We start from the raw sequence: 25,696 nt of genomic DNA, 5'->3' as shown, positions 1-25,696 counted from the left end.
TCTAAAAGGCAGTTACATAGAAGTGGCCAGGTTGTCCATGCAGGGATACATTTGTTTAGCGAGTACTTACCAGTAACAGCCTAAACTCGTTAGTTTTCCAGGTACTTAACTAGCAGATACACGTAGTAGCCACTTGTTAATCTTTAAGTCGTTTATACCTTCATTAACTTTCCACGTTTCTACATTTCTCCGTCTTTCTACTTCCTACTTCTTCGTTGTCTTTCCTGTAATACCACATACCTAATTCTTTTGCTCCGGCAAACAAACCCCTGACGGCGTCCGCGCCAACAGGCAATCGAAGACTATTGTTTGTAATTGTCTATCGCATCATCATGATTGTTCCTCTATCAGCCCTGGCTCTCGCAGCCACTGCGCTCACTTCTACCGGTCTCGTTCAAGCCCTCTCTGCTTCGGATATCCCCGCCGACACCCCTATCTCGAATCTCCTCTCTTCGGCGCAGTCACACTTAACTAAAGGCGAAACAAACGAGGCTCTAACGTACTACGATGCCGCTGTCGCCCGCGATCCAAACGACTACTTAACGTACTTCAAACGGGCTACCACCTTCCTTTCGCTTGGTCGCACGTCGCAGGCTACTTCGGACTTCAACAAAGTCTTACAGCTGAAGCCGGACTTCGAAGGAGCGCATCTGCAACTGGGCAAGTTAAAGGCTAGAAGTGCTGATTGGGATGGAGCTCTGGAACACTACCTCTTAGCCAAGCAGAAGCAAGGCTCCTCCGAACTCGAGAAGCTGGTCGAAGCACAGGGCGCCGCTAAGTTGGCAGAAGAAGCCGCGAAAAAAGGAAACTGGGACGAATGTATAAGTCAGGCCAGCGATGCCATCCTCGTCGCAAACCGGGCTCCCAACCTTCGAGAACTGCGCGTCAAGTGTCGATTCGAGAAAGGAGAGGTCGAAGGCGCGATAGGCGATTTACAACATATCCTGCAGATGAAACCGGGCGACACTACTCCTTATCTACAGATCTCGGCCATTACATTTTACAGTTTAGGAGATATAGAACAGGGTATAGCGCAGATCAAGAGGTGTCTGCACTCCGATCCCGAATCTAAGCCCTGCAAGAAGTTATTAAAGCAAGAAAAGAGCATCGATAAGACGTTAGCAAAAGTTAACAAGGCTATGGAAAGGAATCAGCCTATGACTGGCGTTAAGCTGTTAGTGCCATCTGGTGATGGGCCGGGTCTGATTAACGAGGTCGAAGAGCAGATTAAGGAGCACAAGAAGGCTGGTATCATCCCGGAACGCGCTCCCAATGTGTTACTGGCCAGATTAGTCGAGACTGCTTGCCAGGCTTACTACGAGGTACTACCATTACCTATTTAAATTTGAGAAAACGACATGTTGCTAACTACTCTACAGACAAACAGCAAGAAGGCCAGCACATATTGTCAAAAGTCTCTAGCACTAGATGAGAATTCTCTGTACGGTCTCTTATATAAAGCCAAGACGCAACTAGAGGCCGATGATTTCGAGCCCTGTATCGCAACTCTGAAGAAAGCAGCAGAAGTCAGACCGGACAAGAATAACATCATCAACCCCCTAATGCAGAAAGCCCAGGTCGCTCTTAAGCGCAGCAAAACAAAAGATTACTACAAGGTCCTCGGTGTCTCGCATGACGCAGACGAACGACAGATCAAGTCAGCTTACCGGAAACTCACCAAGATTCACCATCCGGACAAGGCGGCCAAGCAGGGTTTGAGCAAGGAGGAGGCTGAGAAGAAGATGGCGTCGATCAACGAGGCGTACGAGGTGCTGAGTAACCCCGAGCTCCGTGAAAGATTCGATCGCGGCGACGACCCGAATTCTCACGAACAGCAGGGCAATCCATTCCAGCAGGGGGGCCACCCATTCATGTTCCAACAAGGCGGCGGCGGCCAGCAGTTCCACTTCAAGTTTGGTTCGGGAGGCGGTGGTTTCCCGGGTGGTTTCCCGTTCGGTTAAAGAAGAGTAAGGTTTTCTTAGAGAAAACAGAGAAGACAAAGACGAAGATGAAGATGAAGAATTCTTGCATGCACTGGCACAGGCGGATTGGAGTTTGTGGAGTTCGTTTGGGTTTAAGATCGAGTTCGAGAAGGCTTGGAGCAGGAGCAGGAACAAGGAAGTTGAGTAAAATAAACCAATATTCATTTAGTCAAGGGAGCGGTCGAAGCCTTGTTCTTGCTTGGCGGTGTATATACATTAGGTACATACGTACGTACTTTAGTAAGTACCTAGTTATAGTATAGTATAGTATAAGAGACGCGATTTTTCAACCTTGTCTTGTGGCTGTGAGTGAATATGATTATGCTTTTTAGGGGGTTCCGAGACTTGTTCCTAGGCTAATAGATATAAGACATGCGTGTTGTCGTATATTTTGTAATTAGAATTGCTTTATTGGCGGGTAGGTAGATCCGGTTGTCCACTTGCACGCCATCTCGTCGACGTGTTCAAATTATCTCGAGTATGTATTATATTTATTAATTCAAGTAGTAACCACCTACCTAGGTAATTACGTACACGGCTTGCTTGCATTATACATATCCCCTTACATGTAAATGTGGAATTATATGTGTGTATATTTAGGCCGAGACTGTATTACTTACATACGAGGCAATACAATACCTCTCGAGTCTCGGCCGGCACTTCACAGCGGAGCTGGAGTTTATGGACTCCGGACTAATCTAGCGAATTTACATATGCAAATGCATACCTATTAATGTGCTTTATTTATACTTGATTATACAGTCTTGGCTCGTGTGTAGGTAGGCAGGTATACATATAAATCACCTCCCTGCCTATCCTCCAAATACCAAATATAGGTAGGTTAACATCTCAGCAAACACCAGATCCAAGGGAGACCATATGTAGGTATGAAAGTAAGTCCTCGGTCTCGCATCGATATCTCGGATCAGCAGCACGGGATAACCACAGCCGCACGTATTACGTGAAATCAATGTTCAGCTAGTCCTATCCTATCCTATCTCATCCTGTCCCGTCTCGTCCCATCTTTATCCATCTGTGTCGTACGGCACTAGTGCACTGCGCGATCCTAACTGACATATCTGTGCGCGGAAATTTAAGCCCAAATCTGCAGTAGATTCCACCGCTGCCACCGCTGCCACCACTAGATCAACCAGATCTCCGTTTCCTTATAGGTAAGCCTCGTAGTACGTACGTATCGGCGTATGGTATGATTTCTATCCATCCATCTAGCACCGAGCATCGGCTGTTGAATTGTTGCTCGAGCATCATAACTGAAGAAAGAGGTTGTGGGAATAAAAAGAAATCAGGGAACTTGAGTAGAACACCGGTCCTCTCGCAAAACTCCTGCCAGTATCATTCATTTCGATCCTCTCCCCAACCTATGGGCTGGGCCTACGAGGCAGATATCCGAGGACATTGGTACGAAAAAGCAAGTTGATATGTACATTTCGATTTGAGTGTCTACCCAGACACCCCGACACATAACCCCCCCCTTTTCACCGCCCGGCCCTCCCCTCTCTCCACCCGTTTTTAGAAATTTTATTCCCGATTGCTCGTGAAATATCTTTTTGCGTCGTCGCCCGGAAATGGTGGAAACTCTCGGAAGTCCACGGGAAACGACCCCACGCAAAACTCCAATGGATAACAGGTAATCCAGGAAACTAATCATCTTCATTGCATTTCACATGACGCCTGCGGGGGATTCGGTGAGCCTATAGAATGAGGCTAATGTTTTTTTCTTGTGCGACAGGGCACGTCAGCCCAAGTGGCCCAAGTCAGACAAATTTTAGGGATAACAAGACTTCGCAGCTTCGGGCTCGGTCTTGTACCTCGGAGATATCCTGATGGCGGGAGGATCGGCAATAAAGGGAGCCCGATTTGTGGAGTTTTCATGGATACGATACCCTGATACCTCAAGAAAACAAAACTGGATTGTTGGATTGTTGCCTGACTCAACCCATCGCGGATGATGACGTGTTGGTACGGATGAAGTATGCCCTGTAACATAATTATAAGCATAGACAACTTAGTAGAGAATTGGACGGCAATACACTTACTTGGAAGCTTCGTAAGCCGACCAGCAGATAGCTGTGCTCGGCATTGTGGTAACTACTCTCGGCCGAACTCCTTTAAAGAACCCGCGTAGACCCTCCCGTTGGTACAATAGCCTGCAGCCTGCCATGAATCCATTCACCGACCTAAGCTCCGGGTCGGAGGCTGTACCTCGGGTTTGTAGCATAGTTTTGATCACGTCCATTGGTGTAGTTAGAGCTGCTGCGAAACCACCCGCAACAGCGCCTGCCATGCAATGCGTAAACGGATCGTACGTCTTGCTAGGGTTCATTGTCGTAGATATAGATTCGTATGCGAGGAATTGGAGGGCCGTAAAGGGTACAGTCATAGATAAAGTAGTCGGATATGAGACGTAGAAGGCCGATAAACCTTCTGTTCTGTAGACGTATCGGGCGCAGTCCATCATGGAGCGGTACATCTTGCTCGAATTTTGTATCTGCATACGTTGCTTGATCACTATGCTCCAAATTAGATAACCACCACTAATTAATGTCTTGAAGCATCTACCATACCGTCAAAGGGATTCATAAGCGCATCGCTGGCTATGGTTGCGCAAGCCCCACTTGTTGCTAGAAAAAGGGTAAAGGTTAGAGATTATATATAACGTCGAAGAAGAGGATCAAGCTGGGGAGGTAAGTAGGTTAGTAGCATACCTGCTGCCAGTGGATGGTGTACACCAGCTCGGTTGCCACCCATAAGATGCTTAACAGCCTCATATGTCGCAAAGTAGACTGCGTGCGCAGGCCCTAACAGTCCAGATGGTGAGAAATGAAGCTATATCAGTCTCTTAAGAGAACCTACCAGCTCCGACGACAACACTTGACATCCCCCGCCATAACTTCAGTACACCCTCTCCACTTGCTATGCGCATGGTACTCTGTACCATGCCTTTGTAGACTGCGTTCGCCTCCGCTGAGTTAAGTATCTGCATTCGCGTCTGTAATATCCCTAGTCAGTATCAAGTCGGATAGTCGGATAGTCGGATAGGATTAAACGTGACGAACCTTGATCGCGTCAATTGGGTACATAACCGTGTGTTCCTGGCATCCTGTTAGCAACCACGGGTTAACCCCGAAAGGCAAAAGTAATCGGGCTTACGGCAATACCGGCGAAGGCGCCAGCGACCATATTTTGGGCTAGAGAGAAATTAGGTGGCAGAGACTCATAACTAGTGAAACAATCTAAGTTAGTATCCCGTATAACCATCATGTTGGCGTCTATCATTGAGTGATAGGCCTGAAGAAAAGGAAAACATACTCGTACTCCTCGACGGGCTGGAGGACTGTTGGCTGGGCCATTTTGGCCACAGCTTCAGGGCCTTCGCCGAAGGCCTTGGGTTGAAGAGCCAGGGTTGCGATTTAGCGAGGTCGGGAAGGAGTTAACGGTGTGCGAATGTGTCAAGTAGAAAAGCTCGCTGTTATGATCGCCCTTCAAGAGAATTGAGTTATGGGAAAAGCCAATGCGAGATATTGCGGACCAGCGGGACCGGCGACGATGAGGATGGCAAGGAACAAAGAAGTTACACAAAGCACAAAGAATGCGCAAGAATTCGTGTTTGCAAATAATAAGTATAAAGGTGAGAGAGATATTCTCTCAGGTTTGTGTGCGCCAATTATTATGGTGATGTTGAGAAGTGACAAGTTGCAAGTTGCGAATTTGTGGAAAATCTTCCCGATTCAAATACGTAGGTGAACCCGGGGTTGGTACAATACAGGTGCTGGTGGTACACAGCAACTAGATAAGGTAGCTGCAGCAGAGATGTATTGGACACAAAAATTGAATCTCAGTCTCAGCGCATTTCGGAGCCGGTTTTGACAGGGGTGCGTCGGACGCCGTGGCCTTTCTCAACTCAAACCAGCCTTGATTAGGTCAAGTGCGGGCATGGCGGATCATCAGAATGATCAGATAAGCCCCTATGAGGCTAACGCTAAAGTTCTATTCTAATTTCTAGTATTCTATGTGGCTTGTGCGTTGTCTATGTACAGGGGATTATTAGGTAAAAAGCACATTCCTAGGGAGCTCTTCCTAGGTTACCAAGGTTCGTTATCAATCAAAATCATCTGAAATCAGATGCTAAAACTGAAACTAAAAATTAAGATTCCTTTTCTCTTTTCGTTTTTATATATAACCGGTACGCATTCAGCAGTGGAAACAATGCCAACGTTTCGAATATTTCCCCAGGTACCTAATTTACTTAGCTTAAGTAAAGACTGCTACGTTTCTTTCATGTAGAATACATATGTATATCGCGCCTCACCGTAACATCTGCCCATCCGTTTGTTTCTGTATAATTGCTACCTACCCGCTTGCTAATGTCACACACCATCCGACCCTAAAACTACCCAGGTCTACATTTATACAGCACCTCGTTCTCATCTAATTACAAGTATAGTTACGTGATGGACGTCTCGTCACGAGACCTAAGCACGTTTCTAACAAGGATTCCCGTCGCTCGGGGATGTTTGTTACCCAAATAGAGGTGCGAGACAACCCTGACCTCGTTACAGTTACGAAAACAAACTCTCACCAGAAGGGTAATGGATGACTTCCTAGGAAGTCAATAGTTAGTAAAGAGAAAATAAAAAGGGTGAGGTGTCTACTATTTTTTTAGGGACAAAGAGACTTATTGACAAGTATTGTCGGCAATGTGTAGGTAGATAAACTCAAGGAGACCAATCTCGAATGACAATCTCAAGGTAAACCGCAGATTAGCCCAGGTGCTCCAGTCATTCTCTGCATGGACGACCCAAGAACCAGCGAGCGAACTTCAGGAGTACCGACAAGTTAGTCTCATCGTCGCTATCAAGCTCGTAAATAGGCGACTTCCGCATGACAACGCGTCCGTCGGTATAACCTTGCACCACACGAAGGCTTCTGCCCGAAACTGATACAACGGTGACCTTAGATAATATCAGTAAATTTTAAAAAAGGGAGTTACTAATATAGTGGTGCGGTCTTTGGGAACTTACAGGCGCTGTCTGATGATGATGGTATACCTCCTTTTTCAATTCACCGCCGCCGAACCGAGAAATGCACCAAAGTTCGCTGGTATAGATCTCGTCGTCCCTAAGTGGCTCTTCGTTTCCAAGGAAGCATACTACATCTGGCGTAGATTTGTCATGAACTTTCAAGGTGAAACCAACAACCCAGTGGCATCCCTTTGCGGTAGAATTGCCAATATAGTCACTTATTTTCATGTCAGCTTATTCGAGTACCCGTTTACTCCCAATGACCACTCAAAGCATTTATAAATCACTTACTCGGTAATGGACCACGGTGTCTTCTGGAGAATGGTTGGCCGACCCCAAGATCCTTCAGCTGCTCCTGGCTGAGATAGGCGGCAGTGTTTAGCATGGGATTGAGGCGTTCGCATAGACTGCGAAGAAGCACCACAGATGCTTGGTTGGGAGCCTGGACTCGCTGGGAATTCTTAGTCTGGCTGGAAGAATACATTTTGATAGTTGATTGCGTGGAAATTAACACGGACGATGGGCTGTTTTGCAGGATAGAATATGAGTAAGATAGGAGGTAGCTTTGCAATTGCAAGACGAGCTAGGTTTGAGGTACAACGGGTGTAAATATACAGTGTCAGTTTCTGACTTCGTACTGTAACTCATGTGTACAACTCCAGTCAGGCTCAGGTTTAAAACGGCGTGGCTCAGGTACGGAATAAGTACCCGACATCAAACGTAAAACCTATTTATCTGGATTTCACATGGGTTCTAGAACCCTTCCATATCGACATCCCCGTCAATCTTTCATTGAACCCGATCGAGAGGTAGCTCTCATATCTGGCATGATGCAGCTTTCAAATCTGGGGTATGCAGTCATATTCCCGATCGATCACACTATTATCGTACGATGGTAGACGGTTTTGGTATATTGTAGCTTTCCCTTCTTGGCATTTACGACATAACTACCTATTTAACTACTTCCTCGGTGCCTTAACATATTGCTCTATAAATCCCATAGCTCTTCCCTACTTTCCGTTTAAGCGCCGAGCTAGCCATATTCTATAATAGCATTCCTTATAAGCCGAACTCGACAGTAATATCTCCGAGGTTAACGGATAAGTTATACAAAATCCCGACAAGCACGTCATAGACTACAATCACCACTCTGTCGACCACAGATTTTACTTTATACTATTTCAGGTATCCCATGACCCTTCAATGCTCCGGTCCATCCTCCAAGAGACTTATCTGCCATTGATACTCCGCTTCACCGTCTATGCCATTCGGCCTTACAACTACGAAGAAGAGAGCTTACCCAGTATATAACGACGTTAGGGGTCCTATACCATCGACTTGTTTGCACCGACTCGTACGTCATAAGACGCAGTTATTCATAATACCCCTCTAAGCTGTACCAAGCTCAGCCTTTAACACCATAGCAAGAATCCTTCTTAAGTCGAGGGCGAGCTAGCTACACATAGCAATTCAAGACAATTAGTCAAAGAGATTCTCTAAACTTAAATTTCACTAAATGGACTAGATGTTGACTGGACAATATTAGCAAGCTAAAGGCTGACGGTATTCGACGTTCCATTGGCATCTATAAGTCACATGCTTGCAAGTCAAAAAATATCGAAGACATAACGTAGAGTAGTCATATATTCAGATATAAATCCCGAGCGTGTTTCCTTTTCGTTGGTATCACCAATCAGAATCCGACATTATTATGATATATTATAAGCTAGATATCTTTAACCTTATAATAGTGCACTTCAAGTATATCACCTTACGTTATTAGTCTATGAAATATTAATAACGTGGGTCGGATAAAATAGATGTATTATCGTAGCAAGTAACAGCCTGGGTAGGTACCCGAACTTACAACTCGTTCTATACACAAGCTCAGATGACTCATTGGTAGTTAATGAATAGGAGAGTGCAATAATGAGGCTCTTCCGATACCGTATAAGAACTCAGAAGGCACCAAAAATTTTGCCCCTAAAGACGATAGAAGTGGATGTATTGTACGGGATCTTCGGCATAATACCTAGTGGGACTTGACAAGTTGACTATATTTCGGGATTCAGTTCTGACGATCGTGTGGTCTAGAAAAATCAAGATCCCGTTCGCTCCGCTATATACCATCTCAATTAGGAAATTCTATCTACTCTCGAAGAGACTAGGATGCCAGGATAGGAGAAATGGACTTCGATTTCTATATGTAAGTTCGTCGGCAGATCGGGTATTCGCATATGCAAAATGGGATAGTGGGGTTGTTTTGTTTTGTGTGCGTGTAACTGCAGGTAAGGCGGGACCTATTTCTCAGGTCCCTAAAATGGTATTCGCGATTGGCCAATTTCAATTTTTGATACGTCACCGTCCACTAGGCTAAACAATTTTTGCAAGGATCTAAATGGAATTCATCACGTGATAGCCCCGCGGACATTGTCGATTTGGCGCTGGGCAGGTTGTTTGGTAACTCAGTACGACCCTGAACTGGGGAACCGCGATCGGCGGACGTGGGGTTACGGTTACTGCCAAATGTGATTCATTGCATGCTGAAGTAGAAATTTCTTCTTCGTCACAAATTCCTAAAAGGCAACACACCTTTTTTCCTAACTCTATTTTCCCTTCCTTACTTACCAGAGAAAAGATGTGCGAAACAAATGGTTCTGCGGCCAGCAATGTATGTCGTCCGGTCTTCATTTCCATATACTCAAGTTAACTTTTGAAATTTTTTAGGGCACCAACGGCACCAATGGTACCAATGGCGCAACACCTGTACGCCGGTCGAATCCCTACCAATCCAACCCGGGCGAGTTTTTGTCCAATGTAGGCAAATTCAAGATCATTGAGTCAACTCTTCGAGGTCAGCCTTTTTATTCGCCTTGGATTTATTCCTACTATTACTGACAGTCGGATTAGAGGGAGAACAATTCGCCAATGCCTACTTCGACACGCAAACTAAGATCAACATGTACGTCATTATTAAGTCCTGCCTTGCTGTACTTAACTAATATGTTTTTTCCAGTGCTAAGGGTATGTCGAATCGGTTGTATTCTGTCCTCTAATATCTCGTCGCTAAAACATAAACCTCGTAGCTCTCGATGCCTTCGGAGTCGACTATATCGAACTCACATCCCCGGCTGCTTCTGAGCAATCGCGCTTGGACTGCATTGAGATCTGCAAGCTCGGACTCAAGGTACGATCTCTAATACCTCTATATTGTGAATTGTTCAACTAACGTTTTCTCGAGGCCAAAATCCTGACTCGTGAGTCATAATCGGATGGGATATATCCTCCCTTACCTACTAACTGTGACTCATAGACGTTCGTTGCGATATGCGAGATGTACAGATGGCTATCGACACTGGTGTAGACGGCCTAGATATCGTCATCGGTACATCGCATTTCCTCCGAGAACACAGCCATGGCAAGGACATGGCCTTCATCACCAAGGCTGCTTTGGAGGTCGTGCAATACGTCAAGGACAAGGGCATCGAGGTTCGATGTATGTTGAAATTCTTCTTGAATGGAGACGCCGCTAATACGGTATAGTTTCGAGCGAGGACTCTTTCCGATCCGATCTAGTAGATCTGCTATCACTCTACAATGCCGTAGACAAGATTGGCGTGAACCGTGTCGGTATTGCCGATACCGTTGGCTGCGCCAGCCCACGACAGGTCTATGAGGTATGTAATTCACTGACTCTATTGCCATTTATTTCACTAATTTAAATTTTAGCTCGTCCGAACGTTAAGAGGCGTAGTTTGTAAGTTGGAACCGTTGCCTTTAACTACGTTTGCTAACCTGCTTGTAAGCTTGCGATATTGAAACTCACTTCCACAATGACACAGGCTGTGCCATTGCCAATGCGTATGTGCTTACCTAATGGCAAACTGTACTCTAGAAAACTAATTTGAGCATAGTTTCTGCGCTCTTGAGGCCGGTGCAACACACGTTGACACCAGTGTACTCGGAAGTGAGTACTTTCTGCTTTCCAGGTGGATAACAGCATACTGACATGTTATAGTTGGTGAGCGTAATGGCATCACCCCTCTTGGCGGTTTCTTAGCACGTATGGTGGTCACTAGCCCCGACTACGTCAAGAGCAAGTACAAGCTCAACATGATCAAGGAGGTGAGTTCTATATATGGGTTACTAAGAATTTGACATAAACTAATATATTTTAGATTGAGGATATGGTTGCTGAAGCAGTTGAGATCAACACCCCCTTCAACAACCCTATCACTGGTTTCTGTGCCTTTACTCATAAGGCTGGTATCCAGTAAGTCGATATTTCATATATTACAATATGCCTTTGGGCGTATTGAGATTAATCACTAACACCGAATGCTATAGTGCCAAAGCCATCCTAAACAACCCCTCTACATATGAGATTTTAAATCCTGAAGATTTCGGCTTGACGCGCTACGTGCACTTCGCCTCCCGGTTAACGGGATGGAACGCCGTTAAGACCCGAGTAACACAGCTCGGCCTAACTATGACGGACGACCAGGTCAAGGAATGGTGTGTATCAACCTCAAACCGAACCCACAGAGAAGATGGCTAACAAAATGTTTCTAGTACCGCCAAGATCAAGACGTTGGCCGATGTGCGACCGATAGCCATCGATGATGCAGACTCAATTATCCGCAGTTTCCATCTGAATCTACAAACCGCGGCGAATGGCAGCTAAACAGTACCGATGGAGGAGAGGGGGTAGAGAAGAGTGACTTCTATCATGGAGCGTATCCAAAAAGCGGCAGCATCAACAAAAAGGACGTGGCCAAAAGTCTGGGGTGCATTGCTTCGGTTTAGGGGTAAAAAGTTTACATTTGAAACAAGGCTACAACATAGCCCTTGCTGTATACAACAGGAACAAGGACCAAAATTTCGCATGATATTTCTGAGATACTCTTCGGTAATCTGTTGAGAGTTTTAAACATTGTTATTTTTGTGACCTGCGTATTAAAACTGTAATCCGTTGAATTTAAACATGATACATGGCTTACTGATGTTGAAATTTGGTCTGTTTATGAGATCTGGTGCATGTTTCTATTCATCATAATTATTATACTTGGGTGATTCAAGTTAAGACGGTTTCTATTGTCGAAAGCTCGAAAGTGGGTTTGGAGCATGAGCATCCTTTGGTCGTGCTATTCATATAGCTAATGTATAGATAAAAATACCTAATAGGAGTCGTAGAATATGGTTCATTGGACAGACGGTGAATACTCGAAGCCTCTATTAAAAGATTGGCTCAAAGGCTACAAGCGCATAATTGCAATTGTTAAACTCACCCGTCACAGGACGCCTGGTAGGGTAACTATGAACCTATGTATATACACTAGTAGCTTATTGAGAGAGAGAAGGTAACGGCAGGAAAAATTCAACTAGGGGCACAAGGGCAAATATATTGCTTAAGGTAAGATTATGAAGACAAGCAGCAAGGTGAGCGACTGAGAATATTGTAAGAATTCCATATCATTTACTGGGGTATCTCAGGTTCTCGGTCGAATATAACCAACTGGGGGCGGTGCTTGCGCCTGAACAAGTTACCTATACCCTAGAAGCTCATAGCTACCCAAGCTTAATAGATGGCTATAGATCCCGGTCTCTCGTAGGACGGGCAGATACTTTCCGATATACAATAACGGTGATGATAATGGCGCCTATTCTGAATGCGCGTGCTCATCCCAAAAACATGACATCGGATTTTTTTTCAAGCCTAGAGTCGCACAAGACAATATTGGTGCGGGGGCGAAATAGTAGGCCGATCTCTAGGACGGGAAGGAAGGCGGTAATGATAACCATGCAGCTCCTCCACGCATGAGATCAAGAACCAGCAGGCGCAGCAGCACCCTTCTTCTTCTTGGCCTTACCCTTCCTCTTACTACGATCTCTCGGCTTCAACGTTGCCATGCCGGCTTTGCACACCTCGGCGTATCTATCGAAGAAAGAGGGGAGAGCGTCGGGCTCGACTACAGTTGATAATTTGATCTTGTCCTCACGTCGCTTCTTGCCTTTAGCGTTTGTCGCCCGGATGAGCACGGGCATGGGCCGTGGGGGGTGGAGGTCGGGGAGTATGGTTTCGCTTGTTGGTTCTGGTACGGGCTGCTCGTGGGTTACTAGATGGGCGAGTTAGAAGAGCTGCTGACTCCGTGTTGTCTAGTTGTGAGATTGTTGGGACTAACATCTCTTCTGCACCAAAACTATGGAACCGTGGTCTTTGCCTTTCTTTTGATCGAAGAGCTCGGTGAGCTTGACGAAGAACTGCGAGAGGAGAATTAGTATGGGTGCAAACTTGGGTATGCAATAGAGACAAAGAGACAATATAAATATATGTATACCTCGTCATTGCTTAAGTGACCCATTATGATTTATAGATAATTGCATGTGATAATTATCCAAGGTCGGAGGTATTCTAGAATAATACTGCCAACTCAACCTCGCATCCGTTGACGGCTGACGATTGTTCGTAGTGTATGCTGATACTGATATGCGACGTGATGGTTAGAATAAAATGATTGTAATTCGTGCATGACCAAATCGACGTTAGGTGGGATTCCCCATGGTGGGGCAAACTGTTAAGGTTGTCGAAGAGGTACTTGATGTACACTCGCACAAGATATGTACATGCGCATAGCGCCTCTTGTACCTTTACGGCCCCACTTGCCTTTACAATCCCTGTACGATATGTACTTGGATTTTTTCTTCAGAAGGTGCATCTCATTTATATCACTGCCTACCTACCTCATGTGAATATCACTGAAAAAAAAGTTCACTTATTACATTGTTAACTTTCTAAAATCAAGGATAATAGTTTATTCACGGCTACTTTTTTTTTTTTTGGCTCAACTTCTTTACAACCATCGGGCTCCTGAACATCAAGAATCACCGCCATAATGGTGCCAGGACCAAAGAAAAAACTATCGCTGCCTGCAACACTTCTAAAGGAGTTAGACGCCCAGCAGTCCTCGTCTTCTTTTAAAGGCGGAGGGAGGTCAGGAAAGCAGCTTTCGAGGAAAGATCAACGCAAGGCCCAACGAGTTCAGAAAAGGCAATCTCGCCGCCCGCAGCCACGCCAAAGTCAGGAAACGCGCAAGCCTCAGCCTCACAAGGCTTTTCAATCTACTGATTTTGATGATGATGATGATGATGAAATCGATGGTATAGAGGATAGGGGCGATGGTGATGATGATGATGATGATGACGACGACGACAGAGACGACATGGATATGGAGGATGACTCCGAGGGAAGCGATAGCGAGGGTAGTGAAGATGAAAAGCCGAGTCAACCAAAAGTTTCTAAGGCCACACAGAGTAGACTTGCCCAGGACGACGCAGAGATCAAAGACCTGGAAAAGAAATTAGGATTAAAGGGCAGGAAATCACTTCCCAAATCTTTCCAGGACGACGGACTCGGCGATTTACTGGACGGTCTGGATGAAGATGGCGGGGATACTGAAGGAGTTACCTCGCAGAATAAACGCAAGGCAGAAGCGGATGAATGGCTAGCCCAAAAAAGGAGAAAAGCTCAAGCTGCCGCCGATAAAGCTGCTGCTAGTGAAAGTGATAGTGACAGCGACGAAGAAGTTGGCGACGATTTGGACGACGAAGATGCCTTTGAAGGATTCTCAGACGGAGAACAATCTACGACTGTGCGGCCATTACGAGAAAACCCCTACGTCGCTCCTACAACGGGGGTCGCGAAATACGTTCCCCCAGCTTTCCGTAAGCAGTCAAGTTCGAGCAACGAAGCGGAAACACGACTTCGAAGACGTGTCCAGGGTTTAATCAATCGCTTGACGAACGACAATATGGTCGGCATAGTCAAGGAGTTCATGACTTTATACGACACAAATCCGAGACAAACCGTTACATCTGCCATCGTGGATCTAGTCCTAAACTTAGTTTGCTCACCTGAAAAACGCCCAGATTCTTTTTTCGCTATGACAGCTGGTTACCTCGCAGCAATGCATAAATCTCTAGGTATGGCCTTCAGCGCCTACTTCATACAACAACTCGTAGAAGTCTTCGACCAGCGCTATACGCAAGCGTCTGGAGATCAGTCAGACTCCGGTTCAAGGCATCTTATTTCTTTACTTGCCGAGATCTACAATATGCAAGTCGTCGGTCCTAATTTGGTATTCGATTATGTCCGCCTCTTCCTAGGCCAACTTTCCGAGCTCAATACGGAGTTGATTTTGAGAATTATCCAGATTTGTGGCCCGTCTCTCAGGCGTGATGACCCTCATGCATTAGGGGACATCATTAATGGTATTAGGATAGGGAACACCATATCAACTAGGACAAGCTTCATGATCGACGAGATGAAGAGTCTACAGAGTAACAAAACAAAAGCTGCAACCCGTAACAAAGACCTCGCGGAACAGCGAACCCAGATCAGGAAGCGAATCGGCGGTATAAGCGGCACTCAAGATGCTCAGCCTCTCCGCATGGGCCTCCAGGACATCCAGGACGCCGATAAGCACGGGAAGTGGTGGCTCGTCGGAGCTAGTTGGTCTGGGAACCGTAGTGGTCCCAATGGTCAAGGCAAGACCTTCAAGGACGAAGAGGGGGATGACGCTGATGAGATGATGGCGGACGTTGGTGACGACCTAGGTATTCCGGATCTGTGGCAATTAGCAAAGGAGCAAGGCTTCAATACGGAAGTACGGCAACGAATATTTGTCGCTTTGCATGCGGCAACGGACTATGAAAATGCAGAACTGCTTGTCCGTAAGTTGAGGCTTAACAAGCATCAACGGAAAGAGATACCCGAAGTGATCGTCCGAAGCAGCGAGCGGCAGTCTCAGTACAACCCCTATTATGCTCTAGTCGCTACCAGGTTCGCCGGCGATCGGGAGTTATCTTTTCAGTTTAGGCGATGCCTCACAACACGTCTCAGGAAGATGGGAGAGGACATTGACATCGGCGAGGAAGATGACGTCGATTTCGACGATGCGACCGACTACGACATGCGGTGGGTATACAACACGGCTAAGATGTACGGCTCGCTTGTGGCTAGCCGGGGTCTTCGGCTGGCAGATATAGTGAAGCACCGCAACTTTGCGGCTCTGCATGAGAAGGCACACATGTTCTTTGAGGTAATGCTGATCTCAACGCTCCAGGAGTGCAAGCGCGATGGCCTTAAGGAGGTATTCAGCGGCCTGGATGCGGTCCACGCCCGAGGGGTCCAGTGGTTCTTGCGGAAGAAGGTGCGGAAAACAGATCTCCTTAAGGACAAGAAGGAAAAAGCGGCGATTAAGAAGAGTTGCGATGCGGCAGAGGAGATACTGAAGGCATTGGTAACAGCGGGACCATTAGGGGGATTATCAGTTCTCCGCACTGGTTTTATCAAAACTTAGATACCCGTTTAATATTATACACGCGTTGTTTTTCACTTAAAGGAATAGCTGTTATATAGTTTTTATCTCGTCTCATCTTTGGATTATAGATTTTAAAATAGGGGTATATTTCTCGTACATGGTGTAAGCAGAGATACGTATCAGGATTTTAGCCTGGCGGGTCAGCGAAGTTGTAAAAGTCGACGGCTACTTTCGGAGCAGCGGCATATCAGCGAAAATGAACCGCTAAGGTACCACTACCGGACACTAACGGCTATGAGTTAATTGGGTCTTAGCATCTTATGTATTCTACATAGGTAGTATCTCGGTACCAGGCAGTAAGTATACGATAGTAGGGAAGGAGGCGAGGAGGTACTTTGATACCGGTACTTGGTCATCCCCAACGCCCGGACCTCCAAAATTTCGAGCAACTCCAAAAACATCCGGCTCCGTCTAAATCTTTACAGTCTCATCTACGTTTATTCACCTCAACCACGTCACACCAATTGCGATATACTCGCCTTTTGTTTTTTTTCTCCCCTTCGCTGTAGACAGACAAGGTAGAACGGGCAGCCAGCTGAAAACTAAACACAATGCTGGCCAGTCGTTTAATACCGCGGACCGCTGTGCGATCTGCTCTCCGCCCTTCTTCGTAAGTAATAGCTGAACTTGAGCTTTTTGAGTGAGCTTTCCCAACATAACTTGCCCGCTAATCCGAATCCTGTCATTAGTCTTCCCTCAGTTGTCTCACCCCTATCGCGATGGAGAAGAGGATATGCTACCGAAGCAGGTTAATACTCCTTTAATATAATGTCTTGTCTTGCCGACTCTTCTTATCGCTAATCAACCCGGCGCAGAGGAAAAAGATCTCGTCATCATCGGCGGTGGAGTGGCAGGATATGTCGCAGCTATTAAGGCTGGACAGGAGGGCTTAAAGGTTCGCCATGCCAACTTTGATGCAATCGTTATTCCACGATATCCATCCCACGAGAAATAAAATCTAACTAGCGATTCACTCCGTGGCTAGGTCGCTTGCATTGAGAAGCGCGGAAGGCTCGGCGGCACCTGTCTCAATGTCGGTTGTATTCCTTCGAAATCCCTCCTCAACAACTCGCATTTGTACCACCAGGTCCTCCACGACACCAAGCCCCGAGGTATCGAAGTCGGCGATGTCCAGCTTAACCTACAGGCTATGATGAAGGCCAAGGACACCTCCGTCAACGGTCTTACCAAGGGTATCGAATTTCTCTTCAAGAAGAACGGCGTCGAGTACATCAAGGGCACCGGTTCCTTCGTTAGCGAGCACGAGATCAAGGTTCAACTGATCGATGGCGGCGAGACGAGCGTGGTCGGCAAGAACATCCTTATCGCTACCGGTTCCGAATCGACGCCGTTCCCCGGACTCGAGTTCGACGAGAAGCGCGTTGTCACCAGCACCGGCGCCCTATCCCTCGAGAAGGTCCCCGAGAAGATGATCGTCATTGGCGGCGGTATCATCGGTCTTGAGATGGGTTCCGTATGGTCGAGACTAGGTGCCAAGGTTACCGTCGTCGAATTCCTGGACCAGATTGGTGGCCCCGGCATGGACGCCCAGATTTCCAAGGAAGCGCAAAAGGTGCTCAAGAAGCAAGGCATAGAATTCAAGCTCAGCACTAAGGTAGTCAGCGGAGAAAACACTGGCGACAACGTTAAGCTCCAGGTGGACTCTGCAAAGGGTGGCAAGCCCGAATCGGTTCGTATTCCCGTGCACACATGCGCAGAGCAGAGCAGCATATTAACTTGAACTTTTGAAAATAGCTCGAGGCGGATGTTGTCCTAGTTGCCATTGGTCGTCGCCCCTACACCGCCGGACTCGGTCTTGAGAACATCGGCCTAGAGCTCGATGAGCGCGGCCGTGTCGTTATCGACTCCGAGTACCGCACAAAGGCTTCCCACATCCGCTGCATTGGTGACTGCACATTCGGCCCTATGCTTGCCCACAAGGCCGAAGAAGAAGCTGTCGCCGCCGTCGAGTACATCAAGAAGGGATACGGGCACGTCAACTACGGTGTTATTCCGTCTGTCATGTACACGTACCCCGAAGTCGCTTGGGTCGGTCAGAGCGAGCAAGACCTGAAGTTGCAGAACATCCCGTACAAGGTCGGAACATTCCCCTTCAGCGCCAACTCGCGTGCCAAGACCAACCTAGATACGGAAGGTTTCGTCAAGATGATTGCGGACCCCGAGACAGACAGGTTACTAGGCTGCCACGTCATTGGACCCAACGCGGGTGAGATGATCGCCGAGGCTACGCTCGCCCTCGAGTACGGCGCGTCGACGGAGGATATCGCGCGCACGTGCCACGCGCACCCGACGCTCGCCGAGGCTTTCAAAGAGGCGGCTATGGCTACTTACTCTAAACCTATCCACTTTTAAAGGGGGGGTGGCGTGTAAATATAGAGAGTAGAGAAGGAGTATAACAGAGAGAGAGAGAGGGGGGGGGGGGGCATGTAGATGGAGGATGAAGGGAAGGGATTGACTAAAAACTATCAGGCTGGAGGGCTAGCATCGGTGTAATGGTGTACATTAATACAGCATGTGGACAAAGTAAAGTGAAAACTATCTATGAAGGAAGTGCGGTGCAAGTGCCTTGTGAAGAGTTGCCTTTGTGGAAGGAGGTGGGTTGGAGATGGTAAGTGTGTAAGTGTATAAGTGTATATGTGTTTCCGTGTGTCCGTATGTGTGTGCTACGAGGTGTGTCGTCTAGTAATTATAGTGCTGTGTTTGCTATTACTGTTGACTGTTTAGATTCTTGTACTTGATCTAATTCGTAAGTGAGCTGTTGTTATGTTTGATAACACTAATATTAATTTCAGTTTTTATAAAATGAATACAGCCTCTGTACAATGAATGTATAGTGGTGATATATCAAACAAAGTACTATCCACAATGCCCCTGATTATGTCTATTATATGGTCTGGTCTGACTGCGGGATTATCGGGCACTTTTGGCAATAATGACTCTTCGCCTGCTTATCTTATGAGGATATATATATATATATACGACTACGGCAAGATATCAACCTCATCGCAGTAGATCATAGAAGAACAAGAACAAGAACAATATAGATATTGCTTTATTCGTTCGTTCATCATATCTAGTTTTCTTTTCTTTTCTTTTCTCTATAACCGCTCTCTCTATCTCTCCGACAGCCCGTTTGTCCATCTCATCATACCATACCAACAACCATAGTCTCATCTCTCATCTCGTCTCGTCTCGTCTCGTCTTCTCATCTATTCCTTTCCCGGTCGTTGAGGAGCCAGTCATTCTTTCACTTTCTTTTCTCCGTTATCTATCTATCCACCCACAATCCCTTATTTATCTCACTCTATCCCCATCCCCCTAATCATGCACTCTCTTCCTGCACTTCCTCCGCTGCCTTGAGGGCTCTGGTAAATATATCTACCAAATCCTCCTCCAGTCCTACACTAACTCTCAGCAAATCCGGATTAACCCCAAAGCTCGCCGCCCAGTCCAACTCCTGGTAATGCGCAAGCACCACATACGGCGATGTAAGCGTGAAATTCGTGCCTAGGCTAGGCCCCTTGGCCGTCTCCAGCGCGTCGTAAAACGCCATCGCATGCGCCTTCGTCTTCAATGTGCACGAGAGTAAGCCACCGTACCCGCCGGACGGTAGTTTGCAGGCCTCATAGTTGGGCCGCGAGTCGTTGTACTTGGGGTAGTAGACGTTGGTGACTAGGGGGTGCGCGGCTAGGACGGTGCAGATAGCCTCGGCGTTGGCGTTGACGCGCTCGATGCGTGAGATGAAGTCCCTGCTGTTGCGCTCCATGAATATCACGTCTTCGGCCCAGTACGTGTCCTCGAATTCGGCGGTCATGACTTGTTTCAAGGAAGTGTAATATCGGCTGTTGGGGTTGAGGATGATGCTGCCTCCCATGACGTTACAGTCGCCCGAGAAGATTTTCGTTAGGCTGGAGACAACCACGTCGGCGAAGGGGAGAACGTTCACGTTCACGAAGTTGCCGACGGTTTCGTCGACGACGACTGCGAAGTCGTATGTATCGGCTAGCCGCCTGATGCGTGCTAGGTCAGGGCAAGTCAACAAAGGGTTTCCGGGAAACTCGCAAAACAGCGCGAGGAACTTTTCTCCGCCTTCAAGGCGCTTCTCGAGGTCATCGAGATCGGCACTAGACCCGCGACCGTAGAAAATAGCTCCGGGCCCGAACTTCTGCAGGATCTTGAGGGTATCAACGTATGGGAACCCGAAGTTGATACTCTTCTGAGGCTCGCGCGCCTTGAGTAGGGTCTGGTGCGTTGTGAAGATGGCGTTCATGCCGCAGGGGACTAGGTATATGTCGTCCTCCTTGAAATTTGAGATGCCGCGGGCGTTGGAGTCCATAGTGGGTAGAGCGGCGGTGCTTTCTAGGTCGATGTCTGTGGTTAGGACGCCGGCGATGCGGCGTCTGATGGCCGACTTGGCGTTAGGGACGAGGGAGAGGTCGAGGTTTCGCCCATATCGCTCCTCTAGGAACCTTGAGCTTTCGAGAGCATCTGTCGTCGTCTCGTCGGCAGGAGGGTCAAGGGTTACGGGATACTGGCGATTATTGTTTGTTCCATTGGATCCGTTTTGAGTATCGTCTACGGAAGCTGTCCGTCGATACCTTTTCGGCCCACGGCTCAGCTTGTTTAATGGACGGGGCGACGATGGCGCCTTGTCCTCGGGCACGAGCATATTCTCTTTGAATAACGCATGGTAGAATTCAGCACGACGGCTTGAAACACCGTCGCCGGAGTGCTGCCAATACTGCTTAGCAAAAGGGAAGGAATCAGAAGTGCAGAGAACGGCCGAGATGGACGGCGTGTCTGGCAATCCTGCCGGGGCCTTCTTAGTCGGGTCCAAGACCAAGTGGAGGATGTCGAGGTCCTTCAAAACCGGTTCGGGTGCTTTGTTCCGAATGAACTCGAGACATCGGTTTGCCGTCTTTTTGGTGGGAAAAAGAATAGCCTGCTGATTGGCAATGCCATACTTGGCGACGATGTCGCGACCAAAAGCCTGGATGCTCTTATGGATGAAGAACCTGGGGTAGCCGGTAACCATGACGCCAAGGACCCATTGCTCCCCCTCCTCATACCCAATGTTTGACCTCCATGTTGGAAGTGAAACGCTCACGGCCTATGAAAGAAAGTTAGAAATGTAGTCTTGGACGAAATGTAGTCTTGGACGTAGTTTTGAAGACAGGGAGAGCAATAACTCACGTGCGCAGTGTTAGGAGGTATCGAGTCTCCTAGCTCGATCGAAGGCATATTTTTTTTTTTTTTTTGGTTGGTATTGCCTTGTTGGTATTACTGTTATTCTAGAGCAAAAAGGATGTAGATAGGACTATGTAGGTTAATTAATATATTATTAGGTTATCGGATGGTGACAACATCAAGATGGGTAAGTGTATGTATTTGCGAACGGGTTAAAAACTATGGGGACTAACACCGGGGATTCAAGTTATAAGCCAGTTGTATACAAGGATAGTTCATGTCAAATTGCTGCACGTGGAAAATATGGCAGGATGCCGGGATCGGAGACAAGGATTTTGAACTAACTTGCATCTTTTAGGTACATCTTTTAGGAATGCCTGATTGGCTAATTTTATACATACGTCTATACATATATACTTGTATATACTTACACCACCTATTGCATCACTCTGCATCTTATACTTGTACTCTCCTATATACTCTCCTATATACCATTATATCCCCCCCTCCTCGAATTTAATACTATTTTATATATATATATATTCTATCTTACGTCGTCACAAATGTCGTTAGAGTAAGATGAAGTTGAATAACGTGATCTTGCTGGGTGAGAACTCGGTCGTAGACACGAACCGGCTAGACATTGATATCGAAGATGGAAAGGTTCGTCGAGTCCGTCCTTCAGAACATGTGGCTAGCGAACCTCCCAAGGTTCTACTGCCAGCCCTCTGTCACCCACATATTCACCTTGACAAGCCCTTCATATTAACCTGCAACAAACTCCCCTCCGAGAATTATCCCGACTACTCTGATCTTCTACCCGAAACCGGCTCTTTTGATGAAGCTTTATCAAACACCTCTAAAGCGAAAGAGCGTTATTCCAAAGAGGATCTCTACCTTCGAGGTAGCCAGCTTCTAGCAGAAAGCTACAAGCACGGCGTGAAATATCTCCGTGCTTTTGTAGAGGTAGACCACGTCACCGGGGCGTTGCCGCTGAACACAGCTATTCAACTCAAGTCTGAGTTTTCCCATCTGCTGGACATCCAAATCTGTGTGTTTGCCCAAGACCCCATTTTCTCTGGCAGGCATGGGGAGGCAAATCGATCCCTCATCGCCTCGGTCCTCAAAGATCGTGCCATGTACGTCCAAGCCCTTGGAACTACCCCCTATGTCGAGGAGTCCCGAGAGAAATCGCTCCAGAACATTGAGTGGGCGATTGACACTGCTATTCGACATGGGTTACACTTGGACTTCCACTTGGACTATAATTTGTCTCAGCCTACTCCCTCCAACCAGCCCCTAACATTTTCAGTCATCGAACTACTCCAGAAACAAGACTGGCTTGGTTTAGCTAATAAGTCCAAAACCGTCGTTCTCGGCCACTGTACGCAGCTGACTACCCTCGGTAGCTCAGACCTCGAGCAGCTAGCCGGAACCATCATTCGAAGTAGACTTCCGATCCACTTTGTTGGATTGCCTACCAGCGACATGTTCATGATGGGTCGCTCGACTTCGGTAACAAACGCGCCGCAAGCGCGGCTACGTGGTACTTTACAAGTACCTTCCATGATTAGGGACCTCGGCATGTCCGCCTGTATCGGCGTGAATAATATTGGGAATGCCTTTACGCCCTTTGGAACTGGCGATCCCTTACAGCTGGCATCTTGGGGAGTGGGCGTCTATCAAGCCGGAACTATAAGTGATGCCATCATTCTCTATGGTTGTGTAAGCTGGCTAGCTAAAAGAGCTATCGGCGTCGAGGGAGAAGAGGGATACAGAGATATAGTCGAAGGTCAGTCCTTGCGGGGCATGCTTTTAATCAGTAATAAAAAACACACCAGACTGCCAGGAGGCGCCAACGGCTCCGAGCTTAAGATTCCAGCGAGACAGCGGACGAGTTTCAAAGACATCGTATGGGATCCACCTGACGTCGAGCTGAGATCAATCATTATATGAGTCAATGGGTTATAAGCTCGATATTAATGATTATATTTTCCACGTCCACCTCGAGTGTGGCAATTGAGCAATACTTGAACAAATATCCGGGGGGTTGAGCGACATCCCGGCTAGTCCACTCGTAGAAGTTACGAATTTCCTCGTAAAAAGGCATAACCGATGCCAACTTCACATCATAGAACAAGGTGAATCCGAATAGTCGGGCCCGAATATCTCCTTATTGCGTTCGCGCTCGTTGGCCTTGATTTTTTCTTTGACTTCCTTCGGAAAGTACTCGCGAAGAAATGCGGCACGCTCACTATCAAAATGTTCTAATCCAGCTCGCATGATCACGTCAGCTCGGCAGAGGGGACAAAATCTTTCCCCCTTTCGTGACATCTTCACGAGACACCGACTGCAGAATATGTGCTGACAATCCAGCCGAACTGGCCAATACGCAACGACGAAGCAGATGGGACAGAGATAGTCATCAAGCTGAGGGACGACCGAAATTAAATCGTTGGACATTTGTGCACATATGTCCTTAGCCACACTCCCTGCTAGAAGCCTATTGGATTGAACAGTGACAGGGAATGCACGTGAAACGCCCAGCGCAGTTCTCTTGTCGAATTCTGCGCGAATGATTAGCGGAGAATAGGAGACGGGCAACGAGTAAACGCGTTAGAAACATGTAACTTACTCTTGAGTATTTTCGTCACTGCCAAACTGTTAATTTCCTGGAATTTAAGAATTTGCAGGAGCAGCGCGTTCATGTTGAGAAACCTTGTGTAAGCTTGCCGACTATTCTCAAGCTTGAGGCCATGAATTAGCTTTCTCGACAAAACTTGATCTTGGAACCACCGAAGTTGCTCGATCGCCTGGGTGCTTGTTCTGGCGCCATGATCATACTCCCTGGTAGAAAAAAAGATGCGGGCGTCCAAGTATAGCTCGAAGATATTGCGCCAGGTTTCCAAGTCTCCCCTTGCCCTCCGGCCTTTTGATGGTTTCGTGGCTTTGTTAATATCATGACCTAGAAGAGCTATTTCCTTTCCTAATTTATCTTGTTCTTCCTGTTGCAGCACGTCTAGATTCGAGACGTCGGTCTGTAGGATTTCAAAGAATTCGCCGTCAAAGACCAAGGGCACTTCAATCTGTTTGACGGACAGCGGCTCCTCTTTTGACAATAAGACCTGCTCGGCATTAAGAGGAGAATCTGTTGATTTAATCCAAGTGTCTGGAAATGCGCTGCTGGACTCATGTGCTAGCGAGACCGATGTTTCTCCTGTCTTAGATACTACCTTCTTTAAAAAGTCTCTCGTAGACGGCGTCAATTTTGCGTCTACGGCCACGCCGTCTTGGAGATGGATGAAAAAAGTGAGCCTCGGACGAAAATGATTGGAATGGGTAAGTTTCCCATCCAGGTGGTAATGAAAGGCCACTGCGGATGGATCCTTCTGGCTGGTAGCTAATTGAGCCAAAGTGTCCTTATCTAGGCCGAGTTCCCTAAGTTCATTGGTAACCTTTTTGAGACATTTTTTGAGCTGACCGTAAGGAACGGCGGAGTTGACCCATTTCTCGGGAAAGCCTAACATGATTAACAATAGTTAAATAAGGTATAAGAGGGATGGAAAAGCAGTAACTTACCTTCTTTTTGTAGGGCTTTCCTGAACTCTTGAGCGAACTTCATGAGAACTGCTGAGTGCGATTTACCTAAGAAGGCTTACTTGGGGACCGGTTGAGGAAACTGGGTGCGTATTCATTAACTATGGTGGTTAGTAGTATCTGGTGGATATGTGGAGGGTATGGGGCATGAGAACCGGTGAATAAAATGCGAATAGGACTAATATTTAAGGAAATATAAATAAATAGGTATAAAAGACGCTTAGATATAAACCAATAGATATGTACCGTTAGGGGGGAGTATTAGGTATTTATATACGGAGAGGAAAAAGAAGGGGAGAACGTTTCCTGTTAATATCTAAAATCTAAATCTAAAAGAATCGAAGTTTATCACTAGCACCATCTTGGGTAGGTGCACTAATAGAATGATGCACAATGGTACTTACATTAATGTATCAATAGAGCTGCAGGTGACGAATTTAGGTAGGTTAGGTAGGATATCAAGGTTGTCTGATTCGCCTCAGAATGT

At 46.9% G+C, this 25,696-nt stretch overlaps 10 protein-coding genes across 10 annotated transcripts; 5 read left to right on the top strand and 5 right to left on the bottom strand.

Annotated features, from left to right (window-relative positions):
• Positions 1-25: 25 nt before the first annotated feature.
• On the top strand, positions 26-2,272 carry F5Y00DRAFT_237381 (DnaJ-domain-containing protein). The gene is made up of 2 exons (XM_048007804.1): positions 26-1,322; positions 1,380-2,272. Exons 1-2 carry the CDS (start codon positions 333-335, stop codon positions 1,959-1,961), a joined length of 1,572 nt encoding a protein of 523 aa, XP_047864621.1. The 5' UTR covers positions 26-332; the 3' UTR covers positions 1,962-2,272.
• A 1,216-nt stretch (positions 2,273-3,488) lies between these two features.
• Positions 3,489-5,813, bottom strand: F5Y00DRAFT_237378 (mitochondrial RNA-splicing protein MRS3). The gene is made up of 8 exons (XM_048007803.1): positions 5,313-5,813; positions 5,154-5,223; positions 5,060-5,095; positions 4,857-4,992; positions 4,709-4,801; positions 4,568-4,624; positions 4,040-4,511; positions 3,489-3,980 (listed from the first exon to the last, which is right to left on the bottom strand). The coding sequence occupies exons 1-8, from the start codon at positions 5,351-5,353 to the stop codon at positions 3,935-3,937; spliced, it is 951 nt and encodes a 316-aa protein (XP_047864620.1). The 5' UTR covers positions 5,354-5,813; the 3' UTR covers positions 3,489-3,934.
• A 298-nt stretch (positions 5,814-6,111) lies between these two features.
• Positions 6,112-7,822, bottom strand: F5Y00DRAFT_237375 (uncharacterized protein). The gene is made up of 2 exons (XM_048007802.1): positions 7,025-7,822; positions 6,112-6,955 (listed from the first exon to the last, which is right to left on the bottom strand). Exons 1-2 carry the CDS (start codon positions 7,250-7,252, stop codon positions 6,782-6,784), a joined length of 402 nt encoding a protein of 133 aa, XP_047864619.1. The 5' UTR covers positions 7,253-7,822; the 3' UTR covers positions 6,112-6,781.
• Positions 7,823-9,395: 1,573 nt separating this feature from the next.
• Positions 9,396-12,015, top strand: F5Y00DRAFT_237370 (homocitrate synthase). Its single transcript, XM_048007801.1, has 15 exons — positions 9,396-9,695; positions 9,752-9,878; positions 9,935-9,986; positions 10,041-10,048; positions 10,111-10,211; positions 10,266-10,281; positions 10,338-10,520; positions 10,568-10,701; positions 10,754-10,781; positions 10,831-10,885; positions 10,939-10,991; positions 11,043-11,149; positions 11,203-11,297; positions 11,372-11,539; positions 11,597-12,015. The coding sequence occupies exons 1-15, from the start codon at positions 9,663-9,665 to the stop codon at positions 11,706-11,708; spliced, it is 1,272 nt and encodes a 423-aa protein (XP_047864618.1). The 5' UTR covers positions 9,396-9,662; the 3' UTR covers positions 11,709-12,015.
• Positions 12,016-12,135: 120 nt separating this feature from the next.
• On the bottom strand, positions 12,136-13,614 carry F5Y00DRAFT_237366 (signal recognition particle, SRP9/SRP14 subunit). The gene is made up of 3 exons (XM_048007800.1): positions 13,363-13,614; positions 13,207-13,285; positions 12,136-13,140 (listed from the first exon to the last, which is right to left on the bottom strand). The coding sequence occupies exons 1-3, from the start codon at positions 13,384-13,386 to the stop codon at positions 12,848-12,850; spliced, it is 396 nt and encodes a 131-aa protein (XP_047864617.1). The 5' UTR covers positions 13,387-13,614; the 3' UTR covers positions 12,136-12,847.
• Positions 13,615-13,736: 122 nt separating this feature from the next.
• F5Y00DRAFT_237365 (uncharacterized protein) lies at positions 13,737-16,456 on the top strand. Its single transcript, XM_048007799.1, has one exon. The coding sequence runs from the start codon at positions 13,918-13,920 to the stop codon at positions 16,381-16,383; it is 2,466 nt and encodes an 821-aa protein (XP_047864616.1). The 5' UTR covers positions 13,737-13,917; the 3' UTR covers positions 16,384-16,456.
• Positions 16,457-16,687: 231 nt separating this feature from the next.
• Positions 16,688-18,943, top strand: F5Y00DRAFT_237362 (dihydrolipoyl dehydrogenase mitochondrial precursor). Its single transcript, XM_048007798.1, has 5 exons — positions 16,688-17,014; positions 17,094-17,152; positions 17,220-17,299; positions 17,390-18,094; positions 18,160-18,943. Exons 1-5 carry the CDS (start codon positions 16,956-16,958, stop codon positions 18,775-18,777), a joined length of 1,521 nt encoding a protein of 506 aa, XP_047864615.1. The 5' UTR covers positions 16,688-16,955; the 3' UTR covers positions 18,778-18,943.
• Positions 18,944-19,402: 459 nt separating this feature from the next.
• F5Y00DRAFT_237360 (PLP-dependent transferase) lies at positions 19,403-21,830 on the bottom strand. Its single transcript, XM_048007797.1, has 2 exons — positions 21,619-21,830; positions 19,403-21,535 (listed from the first exon to the last, which is right to left on the bottom strand). The coding sequence occupies exons 1-2, from the start codon at positions 21,664-21,666 to the stop codon at positions 19,748-19,750; spliced, it is 1,836 nt and encodes a 611-aa protein (XP_047864614.1). The 5' UTR covers positions 21,667-21,830; the 3' UTR covers positions 19,403-19,747.
• A 139-nt stretch (positions 21,831-21,969) lies between these two features.
• Positions 21,970-23,652, top strand: F5Y00DRAFT_79853 (Metallo-dependent hydrolase). The gene has a single exon (XM_048014161.1). The coding sequence runs from the start codon at positions 22,192-22,194 to the stop codon at positions 23,566-23,568; it is 1,377 nt and encodes a 458-aa protein (XP_047864613.1). The 5' UTR covers positions 21,970-22,191; the 3' UTR covers positions 23,569-23,652.
• Positions 23,653-25,413, bottom strand: F5Y00DRAFT_79860 (SPX domain-containing protein). Its single transcript, XM_048014162.1, has 3 exons — positions 25,192-25,413; positions 24,248-25,132; positions 23,653-24,179 (listed from the first exon to the last, which is right to left on the bottom strand). Exons 1-3 carry the CDS (start codon positions 25,232-25,234, stop codon positions 23,737-23,739), a joined length of 1,371 nt encoding a protein of 456 aa, XP_047864612.1. The 5' UTR covers positions 25,235-25,413; the 3' UTR covers positions 23,653-23,736.
• Positions 25,414-25,696: the final 283 nt, after the last annotated feature.

Source organism: Daldinia vernicosa (assembly GCF_022497035.1).
Source record: "Daldinia vernicosa strain CBS 139.73 unplaced genomic scaffold F5Y00scaffold_24, whole genome shotgun sequence".
Lineage (NCBI taxonomy): Eukaryota > Fungi > Ascomycota > Sordariomycetes > Xylariales > Hypoxylaceae > Daldinia > Daldinia vernicosa.
The sequence above is the reverse complement of the archived record's forward strand: the minus strand, read 5'-3'. Positions and strand labels throughout refer to the sequence as shown.

Coding starts and splice junctions, on each gene's coding strand:
- F5Y00DRAFT_237381 (XM_048007804.1), top strand. CDS start 333: ATGATTGTTCCTCTATCAGCCCTGGCTCTCGCAGCCACTGCGCTCACT. Junction 1,323..1,379: donor CTTGCCAGGCTTACTACGAG/GTACTACCATTA, acceptor ACTACTCTACAG/ACAAACAGCAAGAAGGCCAG.
- F5Y00DRAFT_237378 (XM_048007803.1), bottom strand. CDS start 5,353: ATGGCCCAGCCAACAGTCCTCCAGCCCGTCGAGGAGTACGA. Junction 5,224..5,312: donor CAGCCCGTCGAGGAGTACGA/GTATGTTTTCCT, acceptor TTGTTTCACTAG/TTATGAGTCTCTGCCACCTA. Junction 4,625..4,708: donor ACACCATCCACTGGCAGCAG/GTATGCTACTAA, acceptor CCCTTTTTCTAG/CAACAAGTGGGGCTTGCGCA.
- F5Y00DRAFT_237375 (XM_048007802.1), bottom strand. CDS start 7,252: ATGAAAATAAGTGACTATATTGGCAATTCTACCGCAAAGGGATGCCAC. Junction 6,956..7,024: donor ATCATCATCAGACAGCGCCT/GTAAGTTCCCAA, acceptor ATATTATCTAAG/GTCACCGTTGTATCAGTTTC.
- F5Y00DRAFT_237370 (XM_048007801.1), top strand. CDS start 9,663: ATGTGCGAAACAAATGGTTCTGCGGCCAGCAAT. Junction 10,521..10,567: donor CAAGGGCATCGAGGTTCGAT/GTATGTTGAAAT, acceptor AATACGGTATAG/TTTCGAGCGAGGACTCTTTC. Junction 10,992..11,042: donor TGACACCAGTGTACTCGGAA/GTGAGTACTTTC, acceptor GACATGTTATAG/TTGGTGAGCGTAATGGCATC.
- F5Y00DRAFT_237366 (XM_048007800.1), bottom strand. CDS start 13,386: ATGGGTCACTTAAGCAATGACGAG. Junction 13,286..13,362: donor GTCACTTAAGCAATGACGAG/GTATACATATAT, acceptor CTCCTCTCGCAG/TTCTTCGTCAAGCTCACCGA. Junction 13,141..13,206: donor AGTTTTGGTGCAGAAGAGAT/GTTAGTCCCAAC, acceptor TCGCCCATCTAG/TAACCCACGAGCAGCCCGTA.
- F5Y00DRAFT_237365 (XM_048007799.1), top strand. CDS start 13,918: ATGGTGCCAGGACCAAAGAAAAAACTATCGCTGCCTGCAACACTTCTA.
- F5Y00DRAFT_237362 (XM_048007798.1), top strand. CDS start 16,956: ATGCTGGCCAGTCGTTTAATACCGCGGACCGCTGTGCGATCTGCTCTC. Junction 17,153..17,219: donor AGGATATGCTACCGAAGCAG/GTTAATACTCCT, acceptor AACCCGGCGCAG/AGGAAAAAGATCTCGTCATC. Junction 18,095..18,159: donor AGGGTGGCAAGCCCGAATCG/GTTCGTATTCCC, acceptor TTTTGAAAATAG/CTCGAGGCGGATGTTGTCCT.
- F5Y00DRAFT_237360 (XM_048007797.1), bottom strand. CDS start 21,666: ATGCCTTCGATCGAGCTAGGAGACTCGATACCTCCTAACACTGCGCAC. Junction 21,536..21,618: donor TACCTCCTAACACTGCGCAC/GTGAGTTATTGC, acceptor TTTCTTTCATAG/GCCGTGAGCGTTTCACTTCC.
- F5Y00DRAFT_79853 (XM_048014161.1), top strand. CDS start 22,192: ATGAAGTTGAATAACGTGATCTTGCTGGGTGAGAACTCGGTCGTAGAC.
- F5Y00DRAFT_79860 (XM_048014162.1), bottom strand. CDS start 25,234: ATGAAGTTCGCTCAAGAGTTCAGGAAAGCCCTACAAAAAGAAG. Junction 25,133..25,191: donor GAAAGCCCTACAAAAAGAAG/GTAAGTTACTGC, acceptor TAATCATGTTAG/GCTTTCCCGAGAAATGGGTC. Junction 24,180..24,247: donor AGTGACGAAAATACTCAAGA/GTAAGTTACATG, acceptor TCATTCGCGCAG/AATTCGACAAGAGAACTGCG.